The sequence below is a fragment of the Chiloscyllium plagiosum genome, unplaced genomic scaffold (assembly GCF_037043375.1).
Source record: "Chiloscyllium plagiosum isolate Xiang-an unplaced genomic scaffold, Cpla_swu_hap1 HiC_scaffold_11, whole genome shotgun sequence".
Lineage (NCBI taxonomy): Eukaryota > Metazoa > Chordata > Chondrichthyes > Orectolobiformes > Hemiscylliidae > Chiloscyllium > Chiloscyllium plagiosum.
The window spans coordinates 79,784,182-79,810,461 of NW_028270149.1; the positions used below are offsets into that span (position 1 = coordinate 79,784,182).

Consider the following 26,280-nt stretch of genomic DNA (forward strand, 5'->3'; position numbering starts at 1 on the left):
CCATTCTAATCTAGAATCTGGTTTCCAGCATCTGCAGTTATTGTTTTTACCATTACCATTATGTCAGGGGATCAACCCTGGTTCAATGGAGAGTGCAGGATGATATGCCAGGCGCAGTACCAGGCGTAACTGAAGATGACGTGTCAACCTGGTGAAGCCAACAAACAGGACTACGTGCCAAACAGTATAAGCAGCAAATGGTAGGTAGAGCTAAGCGATCCCACAACCCATGAATCTGATCTAAGCTGAGCAGTCCTGTCACATTCAGTTGTGAGTGGTGGTGGTGGAGAAGGCTCTACAAATATCCCATCCTCAGTGCAAAAGATAAGGCTGACGCTTTTGCAGCAATCTTCAGCCAGAGGTGCTGATTGGATGATCCATTTCGGCGTCCTCCAGTGGTCCCCAGCATTACAGATACCAGTCAATTCAGTCCACATGAAATCACGAAATGGATAGAGATACTGGATTACTGCAAAGGCTACGAGTCCTGACAACATCTCAGCAAGAGTATTGAAGATGTGTGCTCCATAACTAGCCGCTCCCCTACTAAAGATCCTCCACTATAAATACACCACTGTCATCTATCCAACAATGTGGAAAATTGCCCAGGTGTGTCCTGTATATAAAAAGCAGGATATATCCAACCCAGTCAATTAGTGCCCTATCAGTCTCGTCTCAATCATCAGTAAAGTAATGGAAGGTGTCTTCAACAGTGCTATCAAGTAGCAATTGCTCAGTTTTTCTTCCGCCAGAACCACTCAGTTCCTGACCTCATTACAGCCTTGATTCAAACGTGGACACAAGAGCTGAATTCCAGAGGTGAGAGTGACAGCCCTTCACATCAAGGCTGCATTCGACTGATTGTGACATCAAGGAGCCCAAGCAAAAGTGGAATCAATGAGTATTTGGGGGCAAACTGTCTGATGATTGGAGTCATACTTGCCACACATGAAGATGGGTTGAAAAGTGTGGCACTGGAAAAGCACAGCAGGTGCCTTTCACAGGAATGTGGGTGCAGGAAGAGGGATGAGAGAAAAATAAGAGGGATGGGGTGGGGGACAGGTAGCCGAGCAGGCAATAGATGGGAAGGACGATGAACAGGTAGGACAGGTTAGGAGTGTGGTGCTGAGTTGAAAGTTTGGATCTGGGATGAGGTGAGGGGTGTGGGGCTGAGATTTGGAAATTAGTGAAGTCGATGTTGATACCGTGTAGTTGAAGGGTCCAAAGTTTGACCAAAGACACGCGAGTCCTGTACTGACTCCACTGCCAAATCCTGGCTGCCCAACAACTGGAAGAAGAACGCTACATCTTCTGCCTTGGGATACTTCAACCATGCGGCATCAACATTGACTTCACTAGTTTCCAAATCTCCCCTCCCCTCACCTCATCCCAGATTTAACCCTCCAATTCGACACCGCCCTGTTAACTTGTCCTACCTGCCCATCATCCTTCCCACCTACCCGTTCCACCCTCCCCACCAACTTGTCACAATCACCCCCCTTTGCATCCACCTATCATCTTTCCAGATACCTTTTTCACAACTCGAACCCTCCTGTTTATCTCTCAGCAACCCCTCCCCAACTGCCCCACATTCCTGATGAAGAGATTATGCCTGAAACATCGACTTTCCTTCTCCTCCAATGCTGCCTGGACTGCTGTCCTTTTCCAGCGCCGCACTTTTCTACTCTGCCCTCCAGCATCTACTGTCCTCACTTTCTCCTAGTCCACATAAGAAGATGGTTATTGTTGTTGGACGTCAGCTATCTCAACTCCAGGACATTGCTGTAGGTGTTCCTCAGGGTAGTGTCGTGGGCCCAACCATCTACAGCTGCTTCATCAATGACTTTCCCTCCATCATAAGGTCAGAAGTAGGGGGGTTCTTCGATGATTGCACAATGTTCAGAACCATTTGCGACGATTCAGATACGAAACCTTCCATGTTCAAATGTAACCAAGATCTGAACAATATCCAGGCTTGGGCTGACCAGTGGCAGGCAACATTCGTGCCACTCAAATACCAGGCTATGGCCGTCATCAATAAAATATGATGTAACCACCTACCCTTGATATTCAGTGGTATTATCATCACTAAATTCCCCACGATCAACCTTCTGGGGTATTATCGTTGACCAGAAACTCAACTGGACCCAACACACAAACACAGTGGCTATGAGTACTGTGGCATGTAACCCACCTTCTGACTCCCCAAAGCTTGTTCACTGTCAATAAAGCATAAGTCAGGAGTGTAAAGAAATACGTCCCATATGCCTGGATGAGTGCAGCCCCAACAACACTGAAGAAGTTTGGTATCATCCAGGACAAAGCAACTTGCTGGATTGGTACATCCACATGCATCTATTCCCTCCACCACTGATTCACCAAAGATCCTCAGACATCACCTTCCAAACCCATGACCACTTCCATCTCGAAGGACAAAGGCAGCAGATATATGGGAAAACTACCAACTTCCAGTTCCCCTCAAATATATTCACCTTCTCGACTTGGGAATATATCACCATTCTTTCACTGTCGCTGGGTCAGTACCCTGGAACTCCCTTCCTAATGGCATTGTGGGTCAACCCATAGGAGGTGGTCAGCAGTGGTTCAAGAAGGCAGCTCACCACCACCTTCTCGAGGGCAACTAGAGACTGGCAATAAATGGTGGCCAGGCAGCAATGCCCACATCCCACAAATGTATGAATAAATAACAAATTTAGATAAAATTGCCGACAGTTCTTCATGGTTCTTCAAAAAACACAACACGGATGAATTGAATTATATGACCTGGATAGTACTTCATATGGGAAGACAATGGGATTAAAAAAATGGACCCTCTTTTTAATTATCAAAGATCTGTCCTTAAGTAGTTCAAGAGCTTCCTGCACCAACCACTTGTGAACATCTTTTATTGATGGGTTCCAGGTGGTTGTTGTTGGGGTCAGTTTTGCTGCCCGCATGTTTCTGTTATTTGCTGATGGGGAGACTATTCAAATATCTTCATCTTAAGTCCAACTGCTGTTTATTATAGAACTCATTCAATTCCTCCCAATTATCAAGGCAAGTGGGAAAACAGAACGGCTGGTGTATTCATGATATTTCCTGTGACCTCCTGTGCTTCAGTTTCCTTTCTTTGTCTCAGCATAGGACTCACTTTGATTCTCCATGCTCCCTCATTCTGATAACAGGTTCTGTCTGTCTCAGGACAGATCAGCAACATGAGCCTTTTTTAGAGAGAGACCTCTTCAGGATATATCCAAATATTTTATTTCATGGTAACTAGGTTGGTGACAGGGAACAATTTACTCCCCTAGTTTGAAATCTCGAGTGATCCCTTCTCTGGTTTAACCTGTTCATGAGTGCCACTCAGTCCAAGGTGACCTTTGACAGTAAACAAGCTGCCCTGAAGACAGGGCAAAGCATGTGATGGTGTCTTTCTGCTTCCTTGTTGTTCACAGAGATAAACAGATTCATCAAGGACATTGAGATGATGATTGGGGAAAGAAATTGGCTCTTCTGGCTGTGGTGGAGAGCATGCTGGTTTCTTATCACCCCGTGTTTGATGGCAGTAAGGAGATGTCACATTATTACTAAATAAGTAATTGCTAACTAATTAAAATATCAAATATATATTGATTAGAAACATCAACATTGGCAGAGTTTTAGAACTGTGGTTGGTAGAAGTTTATAGACAACAAGGCTTCCTAGAATATCATATCTTTGTAACATGGCTACTGTGGCTCTCCACCTCAGTAACATGGGCACTCCTATGGTGTAAGGGATTGGGAGGGATAGTCACAGTTTTCTCCAGAGTCAGTTACAACTCAAAGGAAAGCAGAGTTTCAGGGATTGGAATGTGTTGTGAGCAAGATAGGGGGGAGTTACAGGTGGTCAGCAAGGAGTTTCCGCAGATAGGAATCCTATACAGCAGGTACAGTATATTTGCTACTCGTGATCATGGGATAAAGGCTGTTCACTGAATAGCCAAATGGTTAACCAAGGGATTATGTAGTAAGAGGCAGTCCAAGTGGCTAAGGGGTTATTTATAAACAAAATGCTGCATTCCTAAGAGGTGTGAGAATTTGGGGAGTGATTGCATTTTCTGCAACCTTAGACAACTGAGGATGTATCATGTACACATGGTACAAGAAGGGCACAACTAAATGTTAGTCATTTATAAAGCTAGGAAGAAATTCAGGAGAAAACTCTTTAATCGAGGAACAAATATAATGTGGAATTTGCTAATAAGCAGTTCAAGGAAATAGTAAATATTTAAAGGAAAACCAGATTGTTATATGAGAAAGAAAGGATGAAAGCTTGGACAGATAGAGTTGGATAGAAAGCAGATGGGAAGTGTATAATTTGGAATTTAAGCACTAGCATTGATCTATTAGGTTGAATGGCCCTTTTTCAGATGTGAGTCCTCATGTAATTTTTCAATGCTTTGGTTTCAGCATTGTTCAGCAATCAAAGTGGAGAGAATCAGTCTCTGATTTTGTTTTGTGCAATCATTTTAAATAGGTTCTCTTGATTTGGTCCTTGACAACATTGGCCCCACCAACATATGGACCTGTTGAATATCCTGTCTGGGCAATAGCACTGGGTTGGTGTATGGTCATCTTCTGTATAATGTGGGTCCCCATTGTGGCCGTGGTGAGAGTTGTCCAAGCTGAGGGCTCCACCTTGTGGCAGGTAAGGAAACATGCTGATGAATTTCAAAGAGGATATACGGAGATATTTCCTCATGTGGGGCAATCTAACAAGGGGTCATAGTTTCAGGATAAGGGGTAGACGATTTACAACAGAGAAGAGGAGAAATTACTTTTGTCAAAGGCTCATAAATCTGTGGAACTCAGTGTGTGGATGCCAAGATATTGAGTAAATGTAAGGTGGAGATGGACAGATTTTTAATGAGCAATGGATTAAAGTTTATGGGGAGCGCAGGAAAGTGGAGTTGAGACAGAGATGAAATCAGCCATGATCATATTAAATGATAGAGCAGGCTTCAGGAGCTGAATTATGGCAGCTCCTGGTCATAGTTAGAGTCATAGAGAGTCACAGACCCTTCGGACCAACTTGTCCATGCTGACCAGATATCCCAACCCAATCTAGTCCCACCTGCCAGCACCCAGCTCATAGTCCCCAAACCCTTCCCATTTATATGCCCATCCAGATGCCTTTTAAATGTTGCAATCGTACTAGCCTCCACCACTTCTTCTGGCAGCTCATTCCATAAACACACCATCCTCTGAATAAAAAAGTTGCCCCTTAGGTCTCTTTTATATCTTGCCCTCTTACCCTAAACCTATGCCCGCTAGTTCTGGACTCCCCCACCCCAGGGAAGAGACTTTGTCTATTTAGCCTATCCATGCCCCTCATGATTTTATAAACTTCTATAAGGTCACCCCTCAGCCTCTGACGCTCCAGGGAAAACAGTCCCAGTCTGTTCAGCCTTTCCCTAGAGCTCAAATCCCTCAATCCTGGCAACATCCTTGTAAATCTTTTCTGAACCCTTTCAAGTTTCACAACATCCTTCCGATGGGACGGAGACTAGAATTTCACACAATATTCTAACAGTGGGCTAACCAATGTCCTGTACGGGTGCAACATGACCTTCCAACTCCTGTACTCAATACTTTGACCAATAAAGAAAAGCATACCAAATGCCTCCTTCACTATCCTATCTACCTGCAACTCCAATTTCAAGGAGCTATGAATCTGCACTCCAAGGTCTCTTTGTTCAGCAACACTCCCTAGGACCTTACCATTAAGTATATAAGTCCTGCTAAGATTTGCTTTTCCAAAATGCAGCACCTCACATTTATCCGAATTAAACTCCATCTGCTACTTCTTAGCCCATTGGCCCCATCGGGTCAAGATCCTGTTATAATCTGAGGTAACCCTCTTCGCTGTCCACTACACCTCCAATTTTGGTGTCATCTGCAAAATTACTAACTATTCCTCTTATGCTCACAACAAAATCATTTATGGAAATGACGAACAGTAGTGAACCCAGCAGCGATCCTTGTGGCACTCCACTGGTCACAGGCCTCCAGTCTGAAAAACAACCCTCCACCACCCACTGTTTTCTATCTTTGAGCCAGTTCTGTATCCAAATGGTTAGTTCTCCCTGTAGTCCATGAGATAGTTCTTCTGTTCTGATGAATTGGTTTCCCAATTTGTACTGCTCCTTCAGTGAGTCAGCAGAACATTTGAGAAAATAAACAAATAACTATTTATGCTCTTTTACTGGGTAATCTGGTATACTTTTGTATGCTGCATCGATTTTTATTCATGCCGTTACTTAAAAAGGGTCAATGTGTGCAAATGCGGGTAAAATATTATAATGGGCTGAAAACAAGCAAGGTGCGATGAACCCATGTTGTTGCTTTCATTCAGGTAACACAAGACCTTCATACTGCCTGCGAATTTAAATGAGTTATTTATTTCTAGGGTTGGAGGAATGCATCAGTTAGCTCAATTGATTAGACAACCAGAGCATGGCACAGAATGAAGCCAATAGCACAGGCTCAATCAAATCTGTACCCATTCTGATTGTTCATGGAGATCCTGCCTCCTGACCTAATGCCATGTTTGTGGTGTAGCTATCCTTAAGCTGCATGGAAACAATTGTCCTTCACTGTTGGGGAGAAGTGCCTATGGTCTTTTTTTCTCATATTGTGCACTGTACCCACAAAAGTCAAGCATGCTATTGTATGGCTGTACATCACCAAGGCGAGCACCAGTAGCAGGATAGCTGCCCCCTTCTTTTATTTCTGAATTTAGCCCAACATTGAGATACACGTATTTGTGGCAAAGTTCAGTCCTTGGTTCCTCATCATGTCCAGAAGTATTTCTTAAATTTTCTATCGGGTTAAAGTGTGCAAAATATTTGTTTAAGCTCTTTGCTGTTTCCTCATTCCCCATTGTAACACCTGTTGATAAAAGGCCTATGTCAAATTCCAATACGTATTTCCTGTCTACCGTAATGAGAGAATATTTCAGTCACTTTCATGTGTCTTGTTGGTTACCTCTGTATCATCTTCTTTATTTCCTTTCCAACCTCTGACTCCCAATTGTCTGACTTAGCATCCTCTGAGTCCTTAGGTCTACCAGGCTTCTTAGCAACAGATCAATTTGTACTGCTCCTTTGATCTATGATTGTCTTCCATTTGTTTGGATTTAAGACCCTCGTTCTCAAGAGCTGACAATATGAAATAGAGAGGTTCAAGATACTGCCGTCATTCTTCTATTAAAGCTCCTGTCCTACAATGCTACTGTTAAATTCTTCTGATCACAAAGTATTAGATTCAGTTCAAGCTGTTTCCCAACTGGTTTGCTGAGATATTGTTTTACAAAGTACATTTTAAATATTTGATGAACTTTCCCTCCCCGTTACAACAATGTTCAGATGAGGCTGGAAGAAGGATGGATGAGTGGAGGTGCAGAGGAATTTGTTCTGACTGTGCTGTGCGGGGGAACACTGAGGTAGACAGAAAGTTGGGACTATCACCTGTAGGTGCTTTGTGATTTACTTTTCCTGTCCTTTCTAGGAGATTAAACCACCTGGGGGCTGTCTCCATGCTCTCAGGAGTGTCCTACCGCTGCTCACTGCTGCAAACTCCAGCCACAACACAGCTGGCCCCTTGCTCTCTCCATGGGGAGCAATCCCTCCCTTCACCTCGAGTGTTGGGAAATGAGTCAGAATGGGGTGGGATTGAGGGTTGGGGCTGGGGTTTGAAGGCAGCTTTCTCATACCTTTGTGTCATCGTTCTTCTGCTTTCCCAAGGAAACTGGGATATAGCCATTCGAACTGCTGCTTAGGTTCATTTTAATACTGAGCGTTTCATGAGCAGGTAGGAGTTGTCATTGGGACTCCAGGTCTGGTCAAGAATCCTGGGACGAAGATGAATTAAACCATCACGACCAAGCTCAGCACTGAAACAATGAGACCACTTGGGCTTCCAAATGTGATTTCCTCATTACGTTAAAATCAGGATTAATTGATTACAAGCAGGATCTCTTCTCCACATCCCCCTACTAGAGGTTGATGAACTGGTTAAAATCAGGCAGGATGTAATACTTTGCTTTTCCTTTTACAGAAGGTATCTGCTGCTTGTGCATCAGCCCCTGATTGGGGTCCATACTTGGAACAACACAGAGGGGAAAGATACAGGAAAAGGCCCGATTCAACAGAAGTTTCTCATGGGGTACAGCTTCTAGCCACTCACCCAAAATGTGAAACTTTACAGTAAAAGTTTATTTTCAATTTGTAAACAATTGTCTTAAAATAAACCACCATTCTAGTGTACTTATAGAATGATAGAGTCATAGAGATGTACAGCATGGAAACAGACCCTTCAGTCCAACTCGTCCATGCTGACCAGATATCCTAATCAAATCTAATCCCATTTGTCAGCACTTGACCCATATTCCTCTAAACCCTTCCTATTCATCTACCCATCCAGATGCCTTTTTTAAATAGATTTTTTTTTATTGAAAAAGATTTTTATGATTTTTTGTAAAATTACAAAAATAATACAATTAGTATATTCCACTTCACAATATAATAACAGCACCAATATGAAATTAAAACAAAAACTAACTACCAATCTATTCTACAAACAACCAAAGTATAAAATAGGGTATCATATGTTACTAACAATAAACAAATAGGTAAATAAATAACTAAATACATACTCAAAATAGATTTATATGAAGTCATAACAAAACCCGTATTTATACGGGATTCCTCCTCCCAGGGGCCCCCGAACCAGCCAGAACCATTACCACGACTAAATAAAGGCCCTGACTGTATGGCCAAAATATATGTCAGTATAGCTCACAAAGGGCTGCCATGTTCTGTAAAATAATTCCGTTTTTTGGTGCACCATATTCATAAGATTGTCAAGGGGAATATATTCCATGACTAACCTGTACCAGTTTGAGAGTCCTGGGGGGCTTTCGAACACCCAATTCACTAAAATATTTTTCCTCGCACAAAAGGAAAGGATAGTGAATAATTTTCTCCCGTATACATCCAAAGAGGGGAAATTTGGGGAGCCCAAGAGTAGGGATACTGGGTCCAATCCAATCTCCATACCCAAAATCTTTATCAAGGCATTCGCTACTCTGTCCCAATAGCTACTGATCTTATGGCATGTCCATAGACAATGGGTGAGAGTACCAACTTCGATTTTGCATTTAGGACACATCAGAAATGCTCCTGCCTTGAAGTTTGCAAATCGTTCAGGTGCCTTGTGAACCCTGTGAAGTACCTTCAATTGAGTAGACTGAGTTCTGTTACAAATAGAGATCTTCCTGGCATTTTCCCAGACGTCGTCCCACGTTTCTAAGGAGATTTCCAATCCTAATTCTTGACTCCAGGTTTTATATAACAGTTCCATATCCTTCGATACCTGATTGCATATTAGGTTGTACAGAGTACTGACCGAGGGCAGACCTATCGGCCGGAGCACTCTCCTTTCCCTATCCGATTTATGAGGATTGATTATCAGTGTGGTCTTCTTTTGTATAAAGTCTTGTATTTGAAAATACCGAAAGAGGTCCCTGCTGGGCAGCCCAAACTTCTGGCGTATCTGCTCAAAGGACATTGTGACCTCCCCATCAAACAGATCTCCGAAACAGGAGATACTTCTGGACTTCCAGATTTTGAACATAGCATTGGTCAGCCCTGGCTGGAATCCTAATGCTCCCACTGTAGGGGTATACGGGGAGGTTTTGTTTTTTGCAGGTTACCCTCATCTTGTCGCATTATCCTCCAGGCTTTGATTGTATTTAATACAATAGGGTTTTTACAATAATCCGTAATAACTCTCAGCTTGCCCATAAATAGTAAATTGATGAGACATTTTGCTTGGGAGGTCTCAATATCAAACCAGATTGATTGATTGTGGGTCACAAGAGACCCAATCAGCTACTTAAGAGAATCGAGAGTTCAATTGGTTCCACCTGAAATCCAGAAAGTCCAACCCTCCCCTGCAGCTTTTCTAATTTGATAAGGGACTCCAAATAAAGGAGCCGAGCCAACCATAAAGCTTACACAACGCCTGTCTCGGTAACAGCAAGGGGACCGTTCTCATAGGGTATAAAAGACAAGGTAAAATATTCATCTTAACTAAGGCTACTCTACCTAACCAAGATATAGGGAGATCTTCCCAGCGTTGAAGGTCCTGTCTTATTTTCTCTAATAAGTGTGTATAATTGGCTTTATATAGCTGACCAAACGCTGGAGTGATGAAAATACCTAAGTACAGAAAACCTTCTAGGGACCACCGAAAGGGAAAATTGGATTCGTCCGGAAAATTGGATATACTGGCAAGATCACCCAGCGGCATGGCTTCCGATTTCACAAAATTGATTTTGTAGCCTGAGAACATACCAAATTAATTGACCACTTGAATTAGGCAGGGCACAGATATCAAAGGATCACTTAAGAAAAGGAGGACATCATCCACATAGAGAGTAATTTTGTGCTTGCCCGATCCAACCTCCGGAGCTGTTATGTTCGTGTCAGTTCATATAGCTTCTGCCAGCGGCTCAATCACTAACGTAAATAATAATGGAGAGAGAGGACATCCCTGATGACAGCCTCTGCTGACGCTAAAGCCATCAGAACTTAAGCTGTTGGTGATCACCGCTGCTTTGGGATCATTATATAATACTGAGACCCATTTAGCAAAGACCTCTCCAACGCCGAACCGTTCCAGCTTATAACAAAGATATGGCCATTCTACCCGATTGAATGCCTTCTCTGCATCAAGGGAGACAACAAAACTCGATATCGTTCCCTGCTGGTAGGCTTGTACCATTTTTAAGACTCTTCTAATGTTATTAGTTGATCTGCGACCCTTTATAAACCCCGTCTGGTCCTCTTTTATAATGAATGATAAGACCCTCTCCAGTCTTAATGCTAACATTTTTGAAAGAATTTTAAAGTTCACATTTAACAAGGATATGGGTCTGTATGAGGAGCAGTCTTCTGGGGTCTTTCCCTTCTTAAGACTGAGAGAAATATTTGCTTCTCTCAGTGAAGGTCGGAGGCAGCCCTGACTATATGAATAGTTATACATATTTATAAGTGGCCCGGCCAGTTCTCTGATAAATTCTTTATAAAACTCAGCCTGGAATCCGTCTGGTCCAGGTGTTTTGCCACTCTGAAGCTGCCTCACCGCTTCCTGTACTTCCTGGATTGTCAAGGGGGCATTCAAGAACCGACACCTGTTCTGAGGTTAGGCCCGGCAGAGCCAGATTTTTAAAGAAAGACTCCAGCTTCCTCGTTCTGTCCTCACAGACGTGTGACTTGTACAATTCAAAATAGTACTTCCTAAAGGCTGCATTGATCTCCCTTATGGATGTCATGGCTTGGGGAGCCTTTTCCTTTGTGGCAAGGTACGCTAGGTACCTGCCAGGCTTATCACCATATTCGAATAGTCTCTGCTTCGCGAATAATATCACCCTCTTTGCTGTTTGAGTAAGTGCGGTATTTAAGGTTGCCCTAAGGGCTGTGATCCGCTGTAGTTTAGTAATGGAGGGCCTATCAACGTACGCTAGCTCAGCTGCCTTTAGGCGAGCCACAAGCAGACGCTGTTGCTCTCCCTTTTGTCTTTTCTAGGTCACAGAATATGAGATGACCAAGCTTCGCGCTTATGCCTTTGCAGTCTCCCACATCGTTGAGGGGTTACTGGCCATACCTGAGTTGATATACCAGAAGGTTTTATATTCCTGCAAAAAATGTTTTATGAACTTGCTATCCTTCAATAAAAAAGGGTCCATATGCCAATGGCAGGGACCTACCCCATCATCGCTAGTCTTAACCTCCATATATACTGTGGCATGGTCAGAAATAGTTATATTACCTATTTTACAGCACAATATCAAAGGGGTAGAGGGGACAAAAGACATGTTGATTCTGGTATGGCACTTGTGTGGGTTAGAATAGAATGTGAAGTCTCTACCCTCGGGATGGAGACACCTCCACACATCTACCAGCCCCAACTCCCTATTCAGATCCACTAGCTGCCTAGATCTCAAAGATATGCCTGCAGAGCTCCTAGGTATCCTGTCCCTCTCTGGGTCAATGATACAATTAAAATCTCCCCCTATAATTGTATGGCGGACCCCGAGAGCCATCAACTTAGAGAACGCTTCCATTACAAATTTAAAAGGGTGTGCCTGGGGGCAATAAAGATTAAAAATCCCATATACCTCTTCATATATTAGAGCTTTAATCAATATATACCGTCCAGATTCATCTTTTATCTGGCTTAGCATTTGGAAGGGAAGATTCTTCCAAATAAGAATGGCTACTCCCTTACTTTTTGAGCTGAAAGCTGAAAAAAAAACCTGGCCAAACCCACCCTGTTGCAGCTTCGAGTGCTCCTTATCAAGTAGATGTGTCTCCTGTAAGAGAGCTACATCAACCCTTTCTTTTTTAAGATTTGATAATATCTTTTTCCTTTTGATTGGCGAGTGGCCCCCCTTGACATTCCAGGTGCATCACCTAAACAAATGGCTCGCCATGATCATTCAGGCAAGCCCGAGACCCCCCCAGGAGAAAGAACCCCACCCAAAAGATATTGAATACAGACCAAAAACAATTCATATATTAAAAAAAACTCTTTAAAACAGTTAAATCAAAACAACTAAGAACTACTCCTAAATAAAAATAACAGAAAATATATTTAGAGGGAGACTTTCCCCCTTGCCCACAGGGGGCATTATTACCTTCCAATAACCCCGCCATAATCTCTCCCAGCGAGAGCCCTGCCCTCAGCCCAGGCATTGCAAAATAAAATAAATAAATTCCAGTATCTTATGAAACAGAAAAGTGGGCAACCCACCCACCCCCCTACACTATTAACTAGATATACTTAACAAAACAGCACAACATAAAAATATATAAGATTACAAAATTACAATCCCAGCAAGAATTAAGCAACTAAATAAAAAAACTCACTCAGAGACATCCCCCAATAATCAAATAAACCGCGCGAGCTATTGATAAGAGACTAAAGAAAGAATAAGGAATGAACCACACCCCTCGCCGCCCCCCCCCCCCCCCCCGCCAAGGGAAGATGAAAAAAGTAGGAAGAAGGAAAGGTAAATGGGGGGCAAAATAAAGTCGTTGTCCATACAGTTCAACTCCTGCAATCTATTTGAGAGTGTCCAGGAATTCTTTTATTTTTTCCGGTGATCCAAAGTTACATACAGATCTTCCATGACTGAAGCACAGCGTTGCCGGATATTGCATGGAATGTTGAATATTTGAGTCTCTCAGACACTTCTTTGCCTTGTCAAATGCCCTCCTCTTGTGGACCACAACCAGGGAAAAGTCCTGAAACAACATTGTCTTGGAGCCCTTGTACATCATGGCATGGGGATTCTTCCCAAGACTTTGGAGGCCTCCAGCAGCATTTGTTTTTCCGGTAGTGTTGAAGTCGGACTAGGACCGGGTGGGGGCGCTGGTCTGACCCAGACATGCACACAACGACCTGGTGGGCCTGCTCAACCTACACCCAGCCAAGCTCCAACTCCAGTTTAAACAGCTGTGGGAGCCATTGCTCCAGGAAATCCACAAGCTGGCCTTCCTCCTCCCATTCAGCAACCAACATTCTCGAGGTCGTTGGTATGTTCCTCCAGGGTCCGGACCTGACCCACGGATGACTCAGCAGCAGTCTCCAGGGCCGCGGCCCATTGGTCCACCCCTCCGACATGCTGCCCGAGTTTGTCGATCTCTCGGTCATGTTTCTGCAGTATGACCGAGATCGATTCCCACCTGGACTGGGTCTCCTCAATGGACGCATCAATCTTCTCTGAGTTTAACGAACTCTGAGATCAGGCTCGCCTTTGCATGTAAGTCCCCCGAGGCGGCCGCGGACATCTCTGCCACTGTGAAGCGGGGAGGGGTCCCTGCCTGTTGCGAACTACGGGAACCGCTGCCCTTAGTCATTTTTTAAAAAGCACCAAACTGTTAAAGTTTGATGCAAAATGGCCAAAGGTGCTAGGCAAAAACTATGTTAAGTAATTTTACAGGTGAAGTCTGAGTGGGCACCCTACTCTGCCTGAGTCTTGGGCAGAGCTCTGCAGACTCAGACTTGCTGGGTCACCACCATCTTGGATCTCCCCAGATGCCTTCTAAATGTTGTAATTGTACCAACCTCCACCACTTCCTCTGGCAGCTCATTCCATACACACACCACCCTCTGCATGAGAAGGTTGCCCCTTAGGTCCCTTGTAAATGTTTCCCCTCTCACATTAAACCTATGCCCTCTAGTTCTGGACTCCCCGACCACAGGGAAAAAACTTTGTCTATTTACCCTCATGACTGTATAAACCTCTACAAGGTCACCCTTCAGCCTTCGCCGCTCTAGGGAAAACAGCCCCAGCCTATTCAGCCTCTCCCTGTAGCTCAAATCCTCCAACCCTGGCAACATCCTTGTAAATATTTTCTGAACCCTTTCAAGTTTCACAACATCCTTCCGATAGGAAAGAGATCAAAATTTCATGCAATATTCCAAAAGTGGCCTAACCAATGTCCTGTATAGCTACAACATGGCCTCCCAACTCCTATACTCAACGCTTTAACCAATAAACGAAAGCATACCAAAAGCTGCCTGCACTATCCTGTCTACCTGCGATTCCACTTCCAAGGAACTATGAACCTGCACTCAAGGTCTCTTTGTCCAGCAACACAGGACCTGACCATTAAGTACATAAGTCCTGCTCTGATTTGCCTTTCCAAAATGCAGCACCTCACACTTATCTAAATTAAACTCCATCTGTCACTTCTCAGCCCTTTGGCCTATTATCAAGATCCTGTTGTGCTCTGAGGTAGCCTTCTTTGCTGTCCACTACATCTGCAAACTTACTAACTGTACCTCCTATGCTCGCATCCAAATCATTATATAAATAACAAAATTGTAATTTCAGTGGGAGTCCCAAATACAGTTTCACTTTTTTAGTCTCTCTGCTCTACCTCTTTAGTTTTGTGTTTAAATCTGTTTGGGTTCTGTCCAGCCTCTAGCCCTCAATGTTTCTCACATGACTCCTGTTCAACCTTGGTCCTCAAAATCTCTTCATGCTGTATGGAAATCTCTATGTATTGAGGTTACTATTTATTTCTGATCACTGTGATTTAAACTCTTGCAGACTCCTCTGTGAACATCAATTCTTTTCAAGTTAACTACAACTGGCTCTCTCTCTCTCTCTCTTTCTTTCTCTCTGCACTGACACATGTTTGAATTCGGCTTCTTTGAATATCAATACTAAGTATTTCCAGATATCACTTCAATGATCCTTCATGGAGGCTGCCTCTTCACTGATGTTGAAGTCCCTATACACCACAAGGGTGTGTGTCCTTCAGACAGTCTTCAATTGCAATATTATCTGTTCTTTTCCCAAATCTGTCCAACTCCCTATTCATCAGCAAGTCAAATACCTGCCTGGAAGTACTGCTTCCTTCCTCTCTAACATCAGAAGAATGCACATGGGCAGTCCTCTGCCTGGTTTGGTCTAAATGTCTGTCAATATCTGAGCCTCCAATAATCCCGGAACAACTTCAGCCTCCACCATTGGATATAGCTAGCTTCAACTGTTCCAATATCTGCCCCAATTCTGCTCAGTACCTTTGCCAGACTCAATGTCTACACTGTGGAATTCTGCGGATTGTGCCAGAAATGTAACATGAGGTTTGATTGCTCAGATGACCTAAAGGTCGTGAGGCAGGGTTTCTTTATTCCATTGGCATCATGTCAATACAAACAAGCAGGGAAATTAAATACAAAGCCAAGAACTGTGAATCTGACATTGCACTAAAGAAATCCTTTTTCCTACCTATTCTTTCTTCCCAACCTTTCCCCACCAAGAATACCCTTCCAGTTCATTGCTGTAGCAGCCCTCCCACACCATCAGCTTGTGAAGCTCCCTTGTGCAGTGCCCTCCATCAACCTCTCCATCAACTGCTGGAAGTCCCATTACACAGGTACCAATGCCAAAGTCAGGACAAGGAAAGAGCTTGTGCTTAGACAGTGTGAGGAGCAAGGCACCAAATTGAAGTGCATAATCTCGAGGGTACTATCCTCTGGATTATGACCTGAGTCACATGCAATGAATCGTCAGAGGTCACATAGAATATTATAATGAATACCTTGATGAAGGACTGGTGTGGGAGGAGTGTATCACTGTTTTTGGAGCACTTGTATCAATATTGGGGTAGATGGGGTGCTCTCAACCATTAGCAACTTTATCACAATAGATGGACAGACATAGCAACAGCAGGCAGGTTTGTCAGAGGTTGTCAGTAAGCTGGGTTGAAGGATGGAGGAATCCGCCATCATTCTCCACTGGCTTTGGTGTATGTGCATCTGGTTGTCTCCATGGAAACCCAGGCCCAGCACACCCAGTGTCAGCTGGATGTATGAAAACGCATGCTCCATCACTGTCGATCCTGTGTCACTGGCAAAAGCAAGAGTCTAGAGATGTACAGACCCTTCGGTCCAACCTGTCCATGCCAACCAGATAACCCAACCCAAGCTAGTCCCACCAGCCAGCACCTGGCCCATATCCTTCTAAACCCTTCCTAGTCATATACCCATCCAAATGCCTTTTAAATGTTGCAATTGTACTGGCCTCCACCACTTCCTCTGGCAGCTCATTCCATACATATACCACCCTCTGCGTGAAAAAGTTGCCCCTTAGGTCTCTTTTTAATCTTTCCCGCCTCACCCTAAACCTATGCCCTCTAGTTCTGGTCTCCCCCACCCCAGGGAAAAGAAGTTGTCTATTTGTCCTATCCATGCCTCTCATAATTTTATAAACCTCTATAAGGTCACCCCTCAGCTTCTGACGCTCCAGGGAAAACAGCCCCAGCCTTTTCAGCCTCTCCCTATAGCTCACATCCGCCAACCCTGGCAACATTCTTGTAAATCTTTTCTGAACTCTTTCAAGTTTCACAACATCTTTCCAACAGGAAAGAGACCAGAAATCTGAGTTCATCCCTTGTGGTTGGATGGTTCCTAGGCGGAAGATGAGGCGCTCTTCCTCCAACCGTCGTGTTGCTATGGTCTGGCGATGGAGGAGTCCAAGGACCTGCATGTCCTTGGTGGGGTGGGAGGGGGAGTTGAAGTGTTGAGCCATGGGGTGGTTGGGTTGGTTGGTCTGGGTGTCCCAGAGGTGTTCTCTGAAATGTTCCGCAAGTAGGCGGCCTGTCTCCCCAATATAGAGGAGGCCACATCGGGTGCAGCGGATGCAATAAATGATGTGTGTGGAGGTGCAGGTGAATTTGTGGTGGATATGGAAGTATCCCTTGGGGCCTTGGAGGGAAGTAAGGGGGGAGGTGTGGGCGCAAGTTTTACATTTCTTGCAGTTACAGGGGAAGGTGCCAGGAGTGGAGGTTGGGTTGGTGGGGGGTGTGGACTTGACGAGGGAGTCACGGAGAGAGTGGTCTTTTCGAAAAGTTTTCTCATTTCCCCTCCCCCCACCTTGATCAGTCAAATCCCTCGAACTCAGCACCGCCTTCCTAATCTGCAATTTTCTTCCTGACCTCTCCACCCCCACCCCACTCCTGCCTATCACCCTCACCTTGACCTCCTTCCACCTATCGCATTTCCAACGCCCCTCCCCCAAGTCCCTCCTCCCTACCTTTTATCTTAGCCTGCTGGACACACTTTCCTCATTCCTGAAGAAGGGCTTATGCCCGAAACATCGATTCTCCTGTTCCTTGGATGCTGCCTGACCTGCTGCGCTTTTCCAGCAACACATTTTCAGCTCCCAACTCCTGTACTCAATACTCTGACTGATAAAGGAAAGCATACCAAACACCTCCTTCATTATCCTATCTACCTGCGACTCCACTTTTAAGGAGCTATGAACCTGCACTCCAAGGTGTCTTTGTCCAGCAATACTCCCTCGGACCTTACCATTAAGTGTCTTAAGTCTTGCTAAGATTTGCTTTCCCAAAATGCAGCACCTCGCGTTTATCTGAATTAAACTCCATCTGCCACCTCTCAGCCCATTGGCCCATCTGGTCAAGATCCTGTTGTAATCTGAAGTAACCCTCTTCGCTGTCCATTACACCTCCAGTTTTGGTAACATCTGCAAACTTACTAACTCTACTTGTTATGCTCACATCCAAATCATTTATGTAAATGATGAAAAGTAGTGGACCCAGCAGCGATCCTTGTGGCACTCCACTGGTCACAGGACTCCAGTCTGAAAAACAACCCTCCACCACCATCCTCTGTCTTCTACCTTTGAGCCAGTTCTGTATCCAAATGGCTAGTTCTCCCTGTATTCCGTGAGATCTAACCTTGCTAATCAGTCTCCCATGGGGAACCTTGTCGAACGCCTTACTGAAGTCCATATAGATCACATCTACTGCTCTGCCCTCATCAATCTTCTTTGTTACTTCTTCAAAGATCTCAGTCAAGTTTATGAGACATGATGCATGAGACCTTGCCCCGACTTCATCCGACACCGCCACCCCCGCCCTCGACCCCAACCACGTCTGACACCATCCCCCCGACCCTGCTCCCATCCGACACTGCCCCATCCACCCCTGACCAAGTCCGACACCTCCCCCCCCCGACCACATCTGACACCGCCCCCGACCCTGACCGACACCGACCCTGACCGACACCAACCCTGTCCAAACCGCGCCCCCGACCCCATGCAACAACTGCGGCTCCACACAAAGGCCGCCTTGCTAATCTTTGAGGGGCCCTATTCTCTCCCTAGTTACCCTTTTGTCCTTAATGTATTTATAAAGATTCTTTGGGTTCTCCTTAATTCTATTTGCCAAAGCTATCTCATGTCCCCTTTTTGCCCTCTTGATTTCCCTCTTAAGTATACTCTTACTGCCTGGGTTCTGGGTAACCCAAAATGGAGGATGAGAAAAATTTCTAGCTGTTACAGCTGCTACTTTTTTTTGAGGTATTTTAGGTGTTGGAGGTGATGTCCTCGAATTCCAGGAAAAGCAATTACTGTTTCATATGTTGTTGCATTGTTTCGGAGCTTTGGAAAAAAAATAGTCAAAACAACAGCAGTTTTAAAAAAGGAGAGGTACAGTCAAAGTAAGCTCATGGTGAGGTCCGTGCAGGAGAGAGAAAGAGAAGGACAAGGAATCCAATATCTCATTCCAGGGTGCCCCCTTCACGTCAAAGACAGGTTGGTGCCGGCCAGCAGCTGTAGATAGGAGAAACACAGGACCAGCAGAAACTTCCCTTCAGGACACTGCGAAGTTCCTGGCCCGTGACCCATACCTTCTGCTTTAATGAAGAGGGTGAATCTACATCTGAGCAAGACACTCTCAAAAAACTAGCGCTCTCTTGGCCCAAACAACTCTGGAAGGGACTAATTGAGTTTCAGAGGCATGCAGGGGGAGCCATGGTGTAGGACCTTCTCTACTACCAGCCACGGGTGTTAGGAATAACTGAGTATAGGGATGCAAAGAGAAAACAAAAACTCTTACCCAGGGCACATTGATGGCACCGGTGACGCATCCGTAAAAGCATTTATGTACTGTTATAAATAAACATTCAGTCTCACTCTGAAAATGTCTGCTATAGTGTCATTGTTGTTGTCGGACCTGATTAAATCAAACCCATTTGAGAGATTAGTCATCCCAAGATAAAAGGATGGGATGGCCACGCATTGCGCATTGTTCACACGTAACACCCCCTTCGCCATTAGGGAGACAGCCTCAGATGTCATGGATCGTGGGTGTTGATCGTAACCAAGGTTGACTTTAAATTGGACAACACTGAGTCTATGTGATATTGGTAGGACCTTCCTTGCTCAGATCATCCATACTTGTGCACCACTCTGTGAGAGAAAGGGTGGAATTTTTGCAGGCAATCCTTCATACAATCTTTCAGCTTTTTGAGAGAGTGCACTGCCATTCAAGGGTAGGAGTAGGAGATAGACAATGGGCAGTTCACATCTCCACTCTCTCCTCAGGCATAGTGAGCCATGCACAAAGCCCTGCCTTTCTCTGATTAAATGCTGTTCTACCAGACGCATAATTGAGAAGACTATTTGAATTTTGTAACATCGAATAGTAATGTCGAAAGTTGAAGATAAGATGGGTCTCCGAATTATTCCCAATATGCTGCTTTGAGGCAAAAACAGAAAATGCTGAAGAAACTCATCAGGTTTGGCAGCATCTATGGGTCAAGAACAGATTTAATGTTTCCAGTCTGGTGACCCTTCATCAGAACTGTAAACAGCATGAGGGACTGAGACACACGCAGAGGCCATTTGCTGACTGAAACCTTAAAATCCACCCAACCTCAGTATCTTGAGTAGCTTTTTATTTGTGATTTCTACAACTGATACAGTTAAAACCAGACAGCCTTCCTCCAGGTCCAAGGGTGCTACATGGACAGCACAAAGTACACAATCACACATGACATAAAGTACATAATAAGTACAAAACACTCAAGTTATAGTGGCATAGAAGAATGATAAACAATAGACTTTTTTTGCAGCAATTCAAATTAGTGCAAATAATTTCAGATGGGAAACAGTTCGATCATATAGACTTACGAAGCCTGATGATTTGGGGGAAGAAACTGTTGCACAGTCTGGCCATGAGAGACTGAATACTCCAATATCTTCTGCCAAATGGCAGGAGGGAGAAAAATTTGAGTGAGGGGTGTGACAATAGACAATAGGTGCAGGGGTAAGCCATTCTGCCCTTCGAGCCTGCACCACCATTCAATATGATCATGGCAGATCATCCTTAATCAGTATCCTGTTCCTGCCTTATCTCCATAATCCTTGATTCCACTATCCTTGAGAGCTCTATCCAACTCTTTCTGAAATGAATCCAGAGACTGGGCCTCTACTGCCCTCTGGGGCAGAGCATTCCACACAGCCACCACTCTCTGGGTGAAGAAGTTTCTCCTCATCTCTGTCCTAAATGGTCTACCCCGTATTTTTAAGCTGTGTCCTCTGGTTCGACACTCACCCATCAGTAGAAACATGTTTCCTGCCTCCAGAGTGTCCAATCCTTTAATAATCTTATATGTCTCAATAAGATCCCCTTTCAGTCTTCTAAACTCAAGGGTATACAAGCCCAGTCGCTCCAGTCTTTCAGCATAAGGTAGTCCCGCCATTCCAGGAATTGACCTCATGAACCTACACTGCACTCCCTCAATGGCCAGAATGTTTTTCTCAAATTTGGAGACCAGAACTGCACACAATACTCCAGGTGTGGTCTCACCAGGGCTCTGTACAGCTGCAGAAGAACCTCTTTGCTTCTATGCTCAATCCCTCTTGTTATGTAGGCCAGCATGCTATTAGCCTTCTTCACTACCTGCTGTACCTGCATGCTTACCTTCATTGACTGGTGTACAAGAACACCCAGATCTCTTTGTACTGCCCCTTTACATAAATTGATTCCATTTAGATAGTAATCTGCCTTCCTGTTCTTGCCATCAAAGTGGATAACCATACATTTATCCACATTAAACTGCATCTGCCATGCATCTGACCACTCACCCAACCTGTCCAGGTCACCCTGTAATCTCCTAACATCCTCCTCACATTTCACCCTGCCACCCAGCTTAGTATCATCAGCAAATTTGCTGTTATTACTAATACCATCTTCTATGTCATTAATATATATTGTAAAAAGCTGCGGTCTCAGCACTGATCCCTGCGGTACCCCACTGGTCACTGCCTGCTATTCCGAAATGGAGCCGTTTATCACTACTCTTTGCAGGTTTTATTCTTGTGTGTGTGGGTTTTTCTACAATGTTCTTAGCCTTTCATCTGTAATGGAGGGAAGAGAGACCCCAATGATCTTCTCAGCAGTCCTCACTATCTGTTGTAGGGTCTCATGATCTGAGACAGTGCAATTCTCAATGAACCCTCTGTAGAATGTGGTGAGGATGGGGTGTGGGAGATGAGCTTTCCTCAGTCTGCGCAGAAATTAGAAACACTGCTGGGCTTTCTTGGCTATGGAGCCAGTGTCGATGGTCCAGGTGAGATTCTCCATCAGGTGTATGCCAGGAAAATGGTGTTCTTCACGTTCTCCACAGGGAAGCTGTCAATGTTCAGCAGAGAGTGGTTGGTCCATGACCTCCTGAAGTCAACAACCATCTCTTTCGTCATGTCCACATTCAGAGGCAGGTTGTTGGCTCTGCACCAGCCCATTAGTCGCTGCATCTCCTTTCTGTATACTGACTTATCGTTCATGCTGATGAGACCCACTACAGCCATATCATCAGTGCACCTGATGATGTGATTCAACCTGTGCCTCACTGCACAGTCGTGTGTCAGCAGGGTGAACAGCAGTGGACTGAGCACCCACCCATGAGGACCCCTGTACTCAGTCTGGTGGTATTGGAGATGTTGTTCCCAATCCAAACTGACTGAGGTCTCCCAGTCAGGCACTCAAAGTTGCAGTTACAGAGGGAGGTATTTAGGTCCAGCAGACTCAGCTTTCCCATCAGGTGCTGAGGAATGATTGTGTTAAATGTAAAACTGAAGTGTATGAACAGTAATCTGACGTAGGTGTCCTTTTTCTCCAGGTGGGTGAGGGCCAGATGGAGGGTGGTGGAAATGGCATCACCTGTTGAGCGGTTTGGTCGATACACAAACTACAGGGTGTCCCATGGTGGGGTGTTGGGGGGGACAAAGTCTTAATATGCCTCATGACAAGCCTCTTGAAACACTTCATGATGATGGGTGTAAGCGCAACAGGGCGGTAATCTTTGAGACAGAACTCTGAAGTCTTCTTATGATGTTCCTGCCCTCCATCACGACCTGCTGCTTTCCACTGAACAGTGAGCATGCTCTCTAAAGCACAGATTTTTTTTTAAAGTAGGATTCCTTGAAGAAACCACACAAACAATCAGTTGGATATTCAGCTTCAGCAAAGTTCAAAGAGAACTGCAGAAATAACCAAGTCCATAACATAGAATCTCTACAGTGCAGAAAGAGGCCATTCAGCCCACACTGATCCTCCAAAGACCATCCCATTAAGACCCAATCTCAAAACCCCACATTCCCCATGGCTGATCCACCATAGAACCTACACATCTTTGAACTGTGGGAGGAAACCAGAGTATTCTGAGGAAACACACACAGACATAAGGAGATTGTGCAATCTCCACACAGACAGTCACCTGTGGGTGGAATTGGACCTGAGCCCCTGGTGCTCTGAGGCAGACGCACTAACACTGAGCTACTGTGCTACCCCTGTGGGCTTGTCCCAGGAACTGCCTGTGATATACCCAACAGGAAGTTACACATTGAAAGGACATCCAAACTCAGTTCATTATTCCTGGAAATATGTTTTAGTCAGGTTCTGTCTGGCCTCTTGCACTTGATGGGAGATAGCTCTGTCATTGTCTCTTGGATGGTCCTGATTGTCAAGCTAACCAGCAGAAAGTTGTTCTCGAGGCTCTGTTGTGTCCAGGACATTCCCCACTTTGTCAGCACTTTGTCACTTTGTGAGGAGCACAGCATGCCACAATGATGTGGCTGTCCACCCTTTCTGGGCTATCCTGCAGTTCCCCATCAGAGTGCTGCAGTCATCAAAACCTCATCATGGGGAGGCCTATGGTGTGTTCAACTAGGCTCTGGTAGAAGAATAACCAGCATTGTATCTCCATTGTGCATCAGTGTGAGGGTTTAGTGAAGATGCCCAGAGCCATGATTGGAGGTGGTAGCCCTTGTTTCCCAGCATCCATCCCTGCATGACCTGAGGAACCTGTGAGTTCACTGGTATGTGTACATATGGCAGCTCCATGGTATCAAGCTCCTGTGGTCACAATGGAGCTGGAATTGATGGAGTGGAAGCCTTTTAGGTTGTTGAACTCTGCAGGTAGGGTGATGCAATGTACAATACCATACAGCTGGTGGAAGCCAGAGATGGGTGATAATCACATGAGCTAAGCTGCGTCACTATCTTCGACAAGGCCCAAGGATGTAAATAGGTGAAACCTGCAATATAAAAGGCACCAGTGACATCTCAAATACATTTGTGGGTTGAGGGATTGGGAGATTCTGCACAATTACTCAGATCCTTTTTGAAAAGAGCCACTGGCATACAAATTCAGACTGTAATCTCATATCCTTCAAGGTGAGAAGGCCACCCAATCTTTGTGAGTACAAGTCTTGCTCCAACAGACTACACCATTCGATAAGGATGGCCACAGGTACCTTTAATTTCCAGGAGCTATCAATAATTGCCCTGACATCAGCAGATGGGATCTCTAGTCATTCTCCTCCACCCACTTGGGGAGCTCTCACCTCCTTCACCAGCCTGAGGTTGTAAGGCAGCTGCTGCAGCTTGCTGTATTTTCAAGCATACTGACGAGGTTGTAATTGACGTGTTCTCTAATGCTATTATCTGATTTCCAAAGAGGCTACAATGATTCCTCCAAGTGCGTGTTCTAACCCAGATCCATGAGCCAATAATCTATGGGATTGTTGGGCTGCGAACACTGTTTCAGTAAGGCTATGCCTGAGCCCTCAGTTCCATCACTATGAAGTGACCTGTTATGGCCTCACCCAGTGTGGCATTGGAGGTTTCATAAGGAGATCTTTTTGTGGAACTCTGAGCTATGTAACGTCATCCTGGTACATGCGACAGATGCAAAGTGTTAAGAATACATTGGAGAAGTGAAATTCAGGCATCAATATGCCATAATTGTGCTGTCAGCCAAGAAAACTATGAACATCAAAGTTCACATCCTTGCATATGCACATTTCAGTGTGGCAAGGTACTTTCCAAATTGCTCTCTTCTGGTGATGGAATTGCTGAAGAAATTATCAAACCAGGTGAGTGTTAGTGCCTGTAAAGCCTTACAGATCTGATGCGACTAGGTGAAAGTGAGGACTGCAGATGCTGGAGATCAGAGTCGAGAGTGTGGTGCTGGAAAAGTCAGGCAGCATCCGAGGAGCAGGAGAATCGACGTTTCGGGCAAGAGCCCTTCATCAGGAATGAGGCCCTTATTCTTGATGAAGAGCTCTTGCCCGAAATGTTGATTCTCCTGCTCCTCGGATGCTGCCTGACTTGCTGTGCTTTTCCAGCACCACACTCTCTACTCTGATATGACTGGGTGTCAGCTTGCAAAATATGCAATGGCTAGGATTACTTGAGGCTGTAACATTTAATGTTCGTTGTTGCAAAAAGAGTGAAATCCAATAGGACGTCAGATGGATGGTATTATTGAAACAGTGCATCTGTGATTAATAGAACTGCTGCTGGCAGGGCATCACATACAAAGAATTATATAGTACTACCAAAGAGAGAAACCATAACTTACTCTACCTGCTTTGCATGCGGTGCCAATGTTGTCTGTTTATTGTGCAGTTGAATTTGGAGCAAAGATGGTAAGTTTTGAGATTCACGTTTTCACGAGGGACTTAGAAACTCCACCTGACTTGAATAATGATGGTCCCCTTATTCTTCATGTTCCCTTGTGTATTGCTACCCCATATCCTTGATAGCCTTTCAGCCTCCTTGTTTCCTTTCTACCCTTTGTATTGCAGTTAATGTGCCCCATTAATGACCCCTGTCCAGCCCATGGTTGGTGAATCGTAATGCCCTTTTTGGCCATGCATTGTCTTCATACTCAGGCCAGAGTGCTTGTGAGTTTGAGTACACCCTGCCTGGGGCTTCTTATGTCTGTGAGATCTGACCTTTCTATCTTGAATATGCACTCTTCATTCCCATTGTTTCCTCAGTGAACTGGCATAATGAAGCCCAAATCCAAACAAGTGCTTCCCTGATTGCTCAGGACTTCACAGCATGTCCACTATCAGACCCGTGACCATGAATATCCACCCTCAAATTCTGTCCTTTTCTGTCTAGGTATAATCCAAAAAACGTAAGCTACTGGTTAGAATATAAAATTCAGATCTCTTAAAATATTTGAAAGTAAATACACAATACCTCCAAGAGGGAAACAATTAGTTGCTAGTTTCATCCATGCCTTCCTTTTGCTAACATATGCATCAATACCAGTTTGATATATATGTCAGGGTTGCACCTCTACCTCAGTGCCAGGGACCCATGTTTGATTCCACCCATGGGTGACTGTCTGTGTGAAGTTGCATGTTCTTCCTATGTCTGTGTGGGTTTCTGTTAGGTGCTCTGTTTCTTCCACAGTCCAAAGATGTGCAGGGCAGGTGGATTGGCCATGCTAGGTGCCCATAGTGTTCAGGGATGTGCAGGCTAGATGGGTTAACCATGGGAAATGCCATGAGGAATGGCCATAATCCATGAATTGAAAACAATCGCTGTCA

At 44.7% G+C, this 26,280-nt stretch overlaps 1 protein-coding gene across 5 annotated transcripts in view; it reads left to right on the top strand.

Moving 5' to 3' along the window:
• LOC122557084 (sodium- and chloride-dependent neutral and basic amino acid transporter B(0+)-like) overlaps positions 1 to 13,005 on the top strand; it is a 91,605-nt gene extending 78,600 nt beyond the window's left edge. For 2 of the 5 annotated variants that reach the window (XR_015758691.1, XM_087992216.1), the window contains 2 exons: positions 4,519 to 4,689; positions 8,100 to 8,308. Coding sequence is in view for 4 of the 5 variants with exons in the window: in XM_087992216.1 (XP_087848342.1) it covers positions 4,519 to 4,689; positions 8,100 to 8,252 (324 nt within the window). In the remaining variant the exon portion in view is untranslated. Of the gene's footprint in view, positions 1 to 3,455; positions 3,596 to 4,518; positions 4,690 to 8,099; positions 8,309 to 10,235 lie in introns of those variants that run through there. The other 3 variants (XM_087992215.1, XM_043704379.2, XM_087992217.1) reach the window with 3 other exon arrangements.
• The last annotated feature ends 13,275 nt before the right edge of the window (positions 13,006 to 26,280 follow it).